This window comes from Cetorhinus maximus, chromosome 2 (assembly GCF_964194155.1).
Source record: "Cetorhinus maximus chromosome 2, sCetMax3.hap1.1, whole genome shotgun sequence".
NCBI classification, from domain to species: Eukaryota; Metazoa; Chordata; class Chondrichthyes; order Lamniformes; family Cetorhinidae; genus Cetorhinus; species Cetorhinus maximus.
The window spans coordinates 30,985,678-30,997,846 of NC_135880.1; the positions used below are offsets into that span (position 1 = coordinate 30,985,678).

The following is a 12,169-nucleotide window of genomic DNA, read 5'->3' on the forward strand; positions in this document are numbered from 1 at the left end:
TTGCAATGGAACTCAGTACAACAATCCTCTCAGCAATGGAAAGGGTGCAATATGGGAGATCAGGCTGGGATTATGGACTAGACCAACAAAGAGGAAACAATTTCTTAATTTTTTTTTTACATACAGCACCTATTAAACGAGGGCCAGAGGGAGCAGTTTGAGGATGTTTCCAGTTGGGAGAGGAGGGATCTAGCATTCACCCTTCTCTGGCTTTCTTGCCTCCTTCGTGTACAAGCTCCCCAAATGCAGCCCTGATGGTGCAGGTGTTGGTTGTACAAAATAGGGCATCTCCCCATGACTATGTGAACTTTGACAGGGCCAGTGTCAGAAATCACATAGAATCATTGAAAGTTTATGGCAGTAGGTCCATTGAGTCTGCGCTGGCTGAAAAATGAACCACCCAGCCTAATCCCACTTTCCAGTATTTGGTACTTAGCCCTGCAGGTTACTGCACTCAAGGTGCATATCCAGACGCCTTTTAAATGATCTGAGGGCTTCTGCCTCTACTACTTTTTCAGGCAGTGAATTCCAGGCCCCTACTACCATCTGGGTGAAAAATATTTCCTCATCTCCCCTCTAATCTTTTTGCCAATCACTTTAAATCTATGCCCACCAACCACCCCCCCACACCCCCACCCCCCCACCATCACTGACCTCTTTGCTAAAGAAAATAGGCCCTTCCCATCCACTGTATCCAGGCCCCTCACAATTTTGTACACCTTAATCAATTCTCCCCTTAGCCTCCTCTATTCCAAGGAGAACAACCCCAGCCTATACAATCCTCAGAGTTGCAATTTTCCGGTCCTGGCAACATCCTCGTAAATCTCCTCTGTATCCTCTCTAAAACATTAACATCCTTTCTGCAATGGGGTAACCAGAACTGCACACAGTACTCATGTTGTTGCCTAACTAATGCTAATGTTTTATATAGTTCCAGCATAACCTCCCTGCTCTTATATTCTGTGCCTCGGCTAATAAATTAAAGGATTCCATATGCCTCCTCAAACACCTTATCAGCCTGATCTGCTACCTTCAGGGACCTGTGGACATTCGCTCCAAGGTCTCTCACTTCCTCTACACCTCTCAGTATCCTCCCATTTATTGTGTAATGCTTTGCCTTGTTTGACCTCCCCAAATGCATCATCCCGCACTTCTCTGGGTTGAATTCCACTGGTCACTTTTCTGCTCACCTGACCAGTCCATTGATACCTTCCTGCAGTCTACAACTATCCTCCTCGCTATTGACTGCGTGGCCACTTTTTGTGTTGTCTGCAAACTTTTTGATCTTTTCTCCTACATTTACATCCAAATCATTAATATATACCACAAAGAGCAGGACACCTAGTACTGAGCTCTGCGGAACCCCACTAGAAGCTGCCTTCCAGTCAAAAAAACACCCATCAACAATTACCCTTTAGTTCCTGTTACTGAGCCAATTTTGTATCTAGCTTGCTATATTCCCTTGGATCCCATGGGCTTTAATTTTTTTAACCAGTCTGCCATGTGGGACCTTGTCAAAAGCTTTGCTAAAATCATTGTAGACCACATCAACTGCACTACCCTCTTCAAATCTCCATGTTACTTCCTCAAAAAAATTCTATCAAATTAGTCAGAGTCGACCTTGGTGTTTGCGCCACATAATTTTCCATCAATCAATCTATGGATAGTGCAGGTCTGGACTAATTGTGGCATTGGTGGCTTTTCACGCTGAATCGTCCCAAGCCCGCTGCATTAATTATGCCTTCCCAGGAAACATGCCGTTTCCATGGTGGGCAGGCTCTCATTCGCCCGCCTCGCCACCACCTCGCTGCTTTATCACGCTGGGTACCACATTTAAAGTGCAGCTGCACGCACACACATCTCAGAGCTTCCAGCCCACGGCTGCTGCAAAGAAGACATGGCCCCGAAAAGCAAAAAGACTGCAGCCCCCAAGTTCAAAGACACTGTGGTGTCCTCTACTCCCTCTCTGGCCACAGGATGGGCAGTAATATCACCAATCCAGCATGGAAGGTGGTGGCAGCAGTGGTCAGTGCCAACACCCTTCAAAAGAGGACAGCCACCCAGTGCCACAAGAGGATGAATGATCTCCATTCCACAGGGTAAGCCACACTTCTCAACACTCTCAACTCACACACTCACAAGCCCATCACACATCCACAGGGCCCTCACTCACTGCCAGTTCAAGGGACATCACCATTCACTCTTTCACACACACCGTCATTGTCCTCATCCTGTCCATGGGACCACTCACCACCCGCACATGCCAGGCATATTTATCATCTGACCTGGCAGGCATGCTGCTTACACTCTCTCCATCTCTATTCATGCAGGACAAGCTGGTACACAACAACAGGGAGAGGTTGCAGACAGGATGAGGAATGTCTGAAATCAAGGTCCTCACAGACTTTGAAAACAGCCATCCAGCTAACCGGGAGGATCTGGACCAGTCCTGCACTGACGGTGAGGTTGGCAGTGCTCTACTAAGTGAGGGTCCAGCAGTGCAACATCCATCAGATAACCATGCTGTGAGTGATGTGTCCTGTTTCACAGGCCACTGCCATGCACTAATTATCTCCCCTTGCTTTCGCAGGAACATCTGGGAAACAGTTGACAGAGGCCAGGACCCAAGGCCTCCAATCAAGCTCCAAAGAAACCTCTGGAGAGGGAGCTGGAGGCATCCTCCTTTGAAGTCCCATCACAGCGCTCACCCACACCCTCCACAAGCGCAGAGACACACACCTCAGTGGGACCTAGCCTTAGAGTAGCTTCAGGATCACAATCTGGTGAGCACATTACACTGTCTGATCTGCAGCAGCAGTGGCAGGGATCTCCCAGGTGTCCGGCACTGGGAGGACTGCTGGAGACCAAATATTTGCTGAGTCCGAGTTAGATGATGAGCCTCTGGACTCGGTCATGTCACAGTTGCTGGAGCTGCAAAGGCAAGCTCGGGAACATCAGGAAGGGATGTCTGCTGCACTCCTCAGATTGCAAGGCACATTGGAACAGTCCGTCCGTCTTCAGGCCGACTCAATAGCGCTGGCATTGCAACGCACCGAGGTCAACATTGATAGGATGGCAGCCGCCATGGAGACCTTGACCAGGATGTCACTCCTGGACTGCTGCGTGAGCTCAACACCATCGCTGATGCCATAGTTGTCCTCGAAAGGTGTCAACGCAAGAGGGCTGTAGCGCAACCCGATCTCACTCAAGCTACCTCTTCACCTCAAGGAGTCAGGCTGGGGCCCTTAGGCATCCATAGGGAAGAGGATCAGCAGGTGTACCCCCTGGGGCCATCCATCCAGGTGACTCTGGGAGTCTCCAGCCCATCTGAATCCCCTCTTCCTGTGGCCTCAGCAGCTCCAGCTCCACAGGCCAAGGAGGGTGCCACTGCCAGACAGCAGGACCCCGAAAGCAAGCCAGGACCCTCCAGGTCTCAGCCCTCCAGAGGACGCCCACCAAGGTCATCACAGACAGGGCGTAGCAGCTCCACTGTGAATGGCTGGGGAGCACCAAGATGTACTGGCAAGGTTAGGAAAGTTAAGAAGGTGTAGTTGCACAGCCTGGGCACGGGGGTGTTAATCACTTGTACATAATGTTCACTATTGTCAATAAACTCCCAAGAATGTCTCCCTGCCTATGGCTCCTTGTTCTGATGAGCAGTGTTCGTGTCACTCAGATGTGAAGCCTTTCTGCACAAGATAAAGGCAGGTGTCTCAGTCCAGGGCCTCGTCCCTGTGCTTTGTGTAGCCTTCAGACCAAAGCGATGCTCCGGCCTCACACTCCCTGAACACATTCATGATGCCTGCACCTCGATGGTGCTTGTCATTGCTGCCAGAATATTGTGGGCGGGCGTCACAGAGTTCCGTCATTCTCTCCGTGTGCTCTCAGCACCTTTAAGATGGGGCTGGCCCCCATCCCTTCAGCATCTGTGACCAGTGATGCTGTGCACCTGAGGGGTTCAGGTGCTGAAGGCAGACAAAGGATCAGATGCTTCTGAAGTTTACTGGCTGCATCTCTATGATATGACCTTGATCACAGAGCATAAGTGAGCTGCCCTCGGCCAGACAGGAGTCAGACATTCTCAGAGGCTATGTGAAGATCCATGGTGTGTCCTCACTGCATATCATCATTATCCTCCTGCATTCGAGCGATTATTAGGGCCTTCACTGTGTCTTCATGACAGGAGCATTATGTCAGAAGGTATGTGCGCTGCCATTAGCCAGATTGGAGTCAAACGTTCAGGGATGGAATGTGAGGATCTATGGTGTCTCCTCACTGCATGTCATCATCATCCTTCACAAACCTAGCAGCTATGAGGGCCTCCTGAGTGCGCCTGCCTCATCTAGCCAAGATGCAAGGGCAAGGGCCTCATCCCTGTCATCGTCGCCTTCGAGGACCTCCTCACCCTCACCCCCATCGGCGTTCTCCTCATCAGAGGAAGCCTCCAGCTCCTCCAGCTCCTCCAGCTCCTCCTCAGCCAGCTCCTCTTCTGTTGCAGCGCCAGGTTGTAAAATGTGCAGCAGACGATGACGATGTGTGACACCCTCTGCGGACTATATAGCAGGGCTCCACCAGACTTGTCCAGGCACCGGACCCTTATCTTCAGCATCCCGATGGTCTGCTCCACCAAGTTGTGAGTTGCAGCATGAACCTCTTTATACCTTCACTCTGCTGCAGTCTGAGGCCTCCGCACGGTTGCCATCAGCCACGTCGTCTGCAGGTAGCCCTTGTCCCTGAGGAGCCATCGCTGCAGCCTCTGTGGACCCTGGAAAACATCAGGGATCTGAGACTGACTGAGGGTGTAGGAGTCATGGACACTCCCTGGAAACCATGCAGACCTGCAGGATGCATTTGTGGTAGTCGCACACCAGCTGCACATTCAGCGAATGGAACGCCTTGTGATTGACATAGTTGACCGTGTGTTGTGATGGAGATCTGAGTGCTATGTGTGTACGATGGCACCATGTACCTGAGGGAATCCTGGGACCTCCAATTCCAATCGCTCTTGCATCCTGACTGTCCTGGTTCCGGGCGAAATGCAGTGTTGTGTGCCTGCACAAAGATGGTATCCATGACCTCATGAATGCCTTTGTGGGTGGAGGCTTGTGAGACCCCACAGAGATCACCTGTGGAGCCCTGAAAGGAGCCACTGATGTAGAAATTGAGTGCCACAGTCACTTTCATGGCCACTGACAGCGGATACCCTCCATGCCCCATGGCACCAAATCCTGCAGCAGCTGGCAGAGGTGGCCGACCGGTTCCCCAGACACTTGCAGTCTTCAGTGACACTGGATCTCGGTCATCTGCAGGAATGAAAGGTGATGTCTATAGACCCTGGGTCAAGCTAGGCACTGACCAGCAACAGCTCACTGTGGCTGTTCAGTGGCATGTGCGGGAGCCCCACCGCCCCTTCTTCCAGAGGGTGCTGCTCCTCCCTCTGCACAGCCAGGCGGCTCAGTCACTCTCTTCTGAGTTGTCTTTGCTCTCTGTAGGCCATGAGGCATACAGCTAGTTCACCGGGCTCCATGACCCTGATGTACTCCTCCTGCAGGATGAAAGAGAGAGACACGTGGGTTAGCCTGGGTATACTAAGAAATTGTCTTGGTTAAGTCTGAAGGCCCCTTAACGATTCCTGGAGTCTGCTGGCCACCACTTGGATGGCCAGAGATTAGTGCGCTGCATGGCTGCCCGAAATTCAACCACCTCCGCTCCACTCCACCTGACCGACTGGTGGCAGCTTTGCCCATTGGACTGCATGCTGTGCTCTCAGCTCAGGCACAGGCATTCTCCTAACCCGCACTTCAAGGCTGCACTGTTAGCTTGAACCATGGGGGAGACTGGTCCAAACTGGGATGACGACATTGCAAACCGCTGTGAGTGCCTCCACCAGTGACTGCTCCATGACCAGTTTTAGCAAGGAGATTGTACAACGTGCTCTGTCGGCCAAATGTTCTCATTTACTCAGTAGTTTGTAGTCTGTGTCCGAGGGGTGAAAAGCTCTGGAGCACTTGGTGGCAATTTGATGATTCTCTGCATTGCTTGAGTGGACAGATAAGCTCGAGGCCTGACTCCAATCATATCAATGTGGCTGCGCCTGAACTGTCTCAGCTGCAAAGGAATGGTCACTTTATTCAAGGTGTCCCTAATGCATGGCCGCTTCCCTCGCTCACAGCCCCCACACCCCGCATATGCTTCTGAGCTACCTTCAGCCGCAGGGCAGCCCTTGCCTCCCTCAACCGCAGGGCAGCCCTTGCACCACCCCTCGCCCTCAACACACCCCAACCATGAAGTCCAACAGGCGACCTGAGCAAGTGCTCCACAATGTTACTGTGCGTTCACCTCCGAGTTCCCTTCAAAGTGCAGCCCGCCAAGTGCATGCGTTTTATATGTTGTCGTGAAACATGTCGGCGTGGGTGGACGATTCAGTGGAGAGGGGAACGATTCCAGCGAACTGGGCTTATAATGATATGCGTATGTATTACAATGAGGTTCCCAAAGTCTGAGGGCTGGAAACGCGGCCCGCCATTGGCGGGGTGAGCGGACTATCGCAAACTGGTTTCACAACACCGCGAAACTGATTTTTGGCCTTCTTGCCATATTGTCCACTCATGCAGCCGAACACGTCCAATGCCAGCGGCCATGGATGATTCCGCCTCTCATATGTTGACCCAATAATTGAGGCTCCTTGCAGGGAGTGCAATTTTGCAAAATTGGCCCCCTAGTAGCTCTTCCAAGCCTTCACTCATCAAAAGCAAAACAGAAAAATCAGCAGAAAGAAACCATAAATCAAACGCAAAGCTTCTTTAAACTTTTTGTACCAGACATTTTTGATGCCAAAATTGTCTTTAAAATGTTAATTCAAAAACTTTGAAATTAAGCAATGCTGATGCCAGTGAACAAAGAACCACTGCATTCACACTAAATTCTTTTGTTTAGTATTTGAACAGAAACTTTAATCCATGGGTTAATATTTTTACTATAGTAGTGGAGGAACAAATGAACATGGTGTCAAATGAATGTGTTAAGCATTTATGTGCTATCTATTTAGCGGGAGGTGGTGGTATAGTCACTGGACTAGTATTCCAGACACCCAGGGTAATGCTGTGGGGACCTGGGTTTGAATCCCACCACGGCAGATGGTGAAATCTGAATTCAGTAAAATTCTGGAATTAAAAGTCTGACGAAGACCATGAAACTATTGCCGATTGTTGTAAAAGCCCATCTGGTTCACTAGCGTCCTTTAGGGAAGGAAATCTGCTGTCCTTACCTGGTCTGGCCCATATGTGACTCCAGACCCACAGCAATGTGGTTGACTCTTAAATGCCCTCTAAACAAGGCAATTATGGATCGGCAGTAAATGCTGGCCTAGCCAGCGAATTAAAAAAATATTCATAAGCATACTTTCTATTTTGAACTTTAAATGAGGGCAAAGGGTCAGATGAGTTACCCATGCCTACCTTCTCCACAATTTATCAAACTCTTCATCTTCCATGTGATACCCCAGTTGCTTCAGCATGTCCCTGAATTCGGGAACAAGGATCCTAACCGGTCCTTCAATGTTCTTCTGAGGCAGAATTTCAGTCAGGTCTAAAAGCCTAACATTAAACAGGGCAATACAGATAGATAAATAGAATCGTGGAAAATTATCTTTATAACAGAACCAAGATGTATATAGATTTCATATAATACCTACGCAGTAAGACATTCACATTTAATCAGTTCTGAAAAATAAACCCTTCTGTTACTGCTTTTCAAACTGCAAGATTCATGATGTCAGGAATAAGAATTCTTCATTCTTTGTAAAGCCATCTCCAACTTGGGTTAGACCACACTTGTTATACTGTGCACAGTTCTGATCTCCATATTATGAAAAGGAGGCACTGGAGAAGGTGTAAAAGAGGTTTATAAGAATGGTACCAGGGCCATGCGGTTATACTTATTAGGAAAATTTGAACAGGTTCAACTTTATACTTGTATATGCAGCTAATACGGATTTGCAGTCAGGTACATTTTAGTAGTGAATTAAAACATACTATTTGTACAGAATTTGAAACAGAACACAACAATTGAGCTTAAAAAAAAGAGAGAATGAAAATTTGAAATTTACCTCTTCAGGAAATGCCTGGAGCAGCAATCATGTTACAACGGCTATGTACTGAGATAACCAATCAATTTGAGTAATTATCATGTGGGTGATTGGTATTGCACTGTAGTGTTACTGGAATAATTTGTGCCTTTGCTGAATTTATAAGGTCTTTTTCCCAGTGTCCTGGCCAACCAACATCACTAGAATGGATCATTTGGTCATCATCTTATTGCTGTTTGTGGGATTTTCCTGTGCACAAATTAGCTGCAGCATTTCCTACATCAGAACAGTGACTGCGCATCAAAAGTGCTTCATGCAAAGAAGTCCCATGCAAAAGGCACAAGAGAAATAAAAGCTCTTTCTTGCCTTCTCTTTGATACATAAATAAATAAAAACACATTTAAAATGTTTGCTGTCTTACTTTCTAAGAGCTGCACGTGAATCAGCTGAGTAGATGAATAGTCTCTGGCAATATTCCTACCTCTGCTTTACTTTCTCCTTAAGCTGCGAGCGCACCTGGGAGGCCGTCACCAGAGCCTTGTCGCTGTGTCGGCTGACGGGATCAAGCCACGAGGCTGCTCCTGTGGAGATAGGGTCTCTAGCTGCTGCATAAAAGTCTTCACATTTAATGGTCGCTCTTTCATTCAGTTTGAACCTGAATACAGCAATTGTTAAAAACATAAATGAACGATTGCATTGTTTTATGTTTCCATCTCAGGAATGTTGCTTCATTTCATCATTTTGCTCTACAACAGGTATTGTAGCTATTTCTTTTACACTTATTGCTGGTTTCATATCTGATCTTTCACATATAGGTTTTGCACCGAGGTGGCCTGGTTTTCCCTTTGCTCATTTCTCTCCCATTTCCCCCTCTCTGTTTTAAGGCACTGACCCATTCCAACACACAGACAAGGAGCAGGAGTAGGCCATTCAGCCCCTCGAGCCTGCTCCGCCATTTAATAAAGATCATAGCTGATCTGATAGTAACCTCTCGCTTCAATATGATTCCACAGCTTCTGGCATCCCTCCAGCTCCTTGACCAAGGACTCATGTCTGAGCCTGCATTGTATCTGCAGGCTGTGTGACAGTGGGATGTTGCAGAAGGCTCTTTGCTGTCCATAGGACCACTGAAAAGTTACGGAGAAGGAAGAAGCCATTTAGCCCATCATCTCTGCGCAGGTCAAAAAGAGAAAAAAGAAACTAGCCGCTCATTTTAATTCCACTTTCCAGCACCTGGTCTGTAGCCTTGCAGGTTATAGCACTTCAGATGCAGATCCAGGTACCCTTTAAATAAGTTGAGCATTTCAGCCTCAAACACCAGTTCAGGCAGTGAATTCGAGATGCCCACTACCCTCTGCGTGAAAAAGCTTTTCTTCATGTCCCCTCTAATCCTTCTAACAATCACCTAAAATCTATGCCCCCTGGTAATTGACCCCTCAACTAGGGGGAAACAAGTCTTTCCTGTCTACTCTATCTAGGCCCCTTGTAGACCTCAATTAGGTCACCCCTCAGCCTCCTCTGTTCAAAGGAAAACAACCCTAGCCTATCCAATCTCTCCTCATGGCTGCAATTTTCAAGCCCTGGCAACATTCTTGCAAATCTCCTCTGCACTTTCTCCAGAGCAATTATGTCCTTCCTGTAATGTGGTGACCAGAACTGTATACAAAATTCCAGCTGTGGCCTAACCAGTGTTTTATGCAGTTCCATCATTACATCCCTCTTTTGTATTCAATACCTCGTCCAATAAAGGGAAGCGTTCCATGTGCTTTCTTGACCACCTTATCCACCTGTCCTGCCACCTTCAAGGACCTGTGGACATGCACTCCAAGGTCTCTCACTTCCTCAACCCGTCTCAATAACTTCCCATTTATTGAGTATTCTCTTGCTTTGTTTGCCCTCCCCAGAAGCATTACTTCACACTTCTCCAAATTGAATTCCATTTGTCACTTCTCCACCCAGTCAACCAAACCATTGATATCATCTTCACTATCAACCACACGGCCAATTTTTGTGTTATCTGCAAATTTCCCAATCGTGCCTCCCACATTTAAGTCCAAATCATTAATATATACAACAAACAGCAAAGGCCCTAACACTGAGCCCTGTGGAGCACCATTGGAAACCACTTTCCATTTGCAAAGACATCCATCGACATTAACCTTTGTTTCCTGTCACTGAGCTAATTTTGGATCCAACCTGCCACCTTCTCCTGTATCCCATGCGATTGCACTTTCCTGACCAGTCTGCCATGTGGGACCATGTCAAATAACTTATTGAAAACCATGTAGACAACATCCACTGCACTAGCTTCATCAATCCTCCTTGTTACTTCCTCAAGAAATTCTATTAAGTTAGTAAGGCACGATCTTCCCCTAAAAACACCATGCTGACTATCCCTGATCAATCTTTCTAAGTGACAGTTTATCCTGTCTCTCAGAAGTGATTCCAATAATTTGCCCACCACCAAAGTCAGACTGACCAGCCTATAATTTTCTGGCCGTTCCCTCGCACACTTTTTAAATAATAGTACAACGTTCGCAGACCTCCAATCCTCTGGAACCTCACCTTTATCAAGGTAGGATTGGAAAATGATCCTCAGAGCATCCGTTATTTCCTCCCTGGCTTCCTTCAACAGCCTGGGATACAATCCATCTAGTCCTGGTGATTTATCCACATTCAAGGATGTCAGTCCCCCCAGTACTTCCTCTCTCACTATGCTTAGTGTATCTAATATTTCACATCTTCCTCTTTAATTAGGACATCTGCATCATCCCTCTCCTTAGCAAAGACGGAGACAAATTACTCATTGAGAACACTGCCCACATATTCTGCATCAACACACAAGTTACCATGTACATCTCTGATAGGCCCTACCCTTTCCTTAGTTATTCCCTTGCTCTTAATGTACTGGTAAAACATCTTAGGATTTTCTTTGATTTTACCTGCTAATATTTTTTCATATCCTCTCTTTGCTTTCCTAATTTCCATTTTTACTTTGCCCCAATACTTTCTATCCTCCTCTGGGCTTTCTACAGTATTAAGTCTTTTGTGACTATCATAAGCTTTCTTTCTCTGCTTTATCTTGGTCTGTAAGCTTCTGAATAACCAGGGGCCTCTAGATTTGGCAGTACCACCCTTTTTCTTTGTGGGGACATGTCTACACTGTGCCTGTAGAATTTCACCTTTGAATGCCTCCCACTGATTTGACACAGTTTTTCCTTCTAATAGCTATATCCAGTCCACTCTCACCAGCTCACCTCTCAGCTTTGTAAAATTAGTCTTCCCCCAATTTATAACTTTTACTCCTGTTCTATCTTTGTCCTTTCCATAATGATGCTAAATCTAACTATACTATGGTCACGTTCTCCACTACTACTGCTCCCCCACTTCTACTTCATCCACTTGCCCAGCTTCATTTCCTAAGACTAAATCGAGAATTGCACCCCCTCTCGTTGGGCTTGTTACGTGCTGGCTAAAAAAACTTCTCTTGAATGCAGTTCAAGAATTTTACGCCCCCTGTGCCCTTTACACTGTTCATATCCCAATTGATATTAGGGGAGTTGAAGTCCCCAACCATTACTGCCTTATTACTTTTTCACTCAGCAATCTGCCTACATATTTGCTCTTCTAACTCCCTTCCACTATTTGGGGGTCTTTAGTACAATCCTAGCAGTCTGGCTGCCCCTTTTTTATTTCTGAGCTCAACCCATATGGCCTCATTTGTTGCCTCATTCAGTATATCATCACTCCTCACAGCTGTAATTGATTCTTTAATCAATAATGCTACACTCCCACCGTTTTTAGCCCCCTCCCTTTCCTGTCTGAAAACTCTATATCCTGGGATGTTGAGCTGCTATTTTTGCCCCTCCTTAAGCTAAGTTTCTGTTATAGCAACAATATCATGCTGCCATGTGTCTATCTGTGCCCTCAGCTCATCGGTTTTATTTGCTATACTCCTTGCATTTACATATATACCTTTTAACACTGCCATATTCCTGTGCTGTACATTTTTTAACCTGTGCTGCTTCTGTCTTTCAAAGTCTCTCACTGATTCTCCATCTCCCATTTCCTGTTCTGAATTTG

General features: G+C 47.0%; 1 protein-coding gene across 2 annotated transcripts in view; it reads right to left on the bottom strand.

Annotated features, from left to right (window-relative positions):
* LOC144693001 (EF-hand calcium-binding domain-containing protein 6) overlaps window positions 1-12,169 on the bottom strand; it is a 119,932-nt gene that overhangs the window by 58,552 nt on the left and 49,211 nt on the right. For both annotated transcript variants that reach the window (XM_078562255.1, XM_078562245.1), the window contains 2 exons: window positions 8,568-8,741; window positions 7,458-7,595 (listed from right to left, as the gene is read on the bottom strand). In XM_078562255.1, the coding sequence (XP_078418381.1) occupies window positions 7,458-7,595; window positions 8,568-8,741 (312 nt within the window). The remainder of the gene's footprint in view (window positions 1-7,457; window positions 7,596-8,567; window positions 8,742-12,169) is intronic.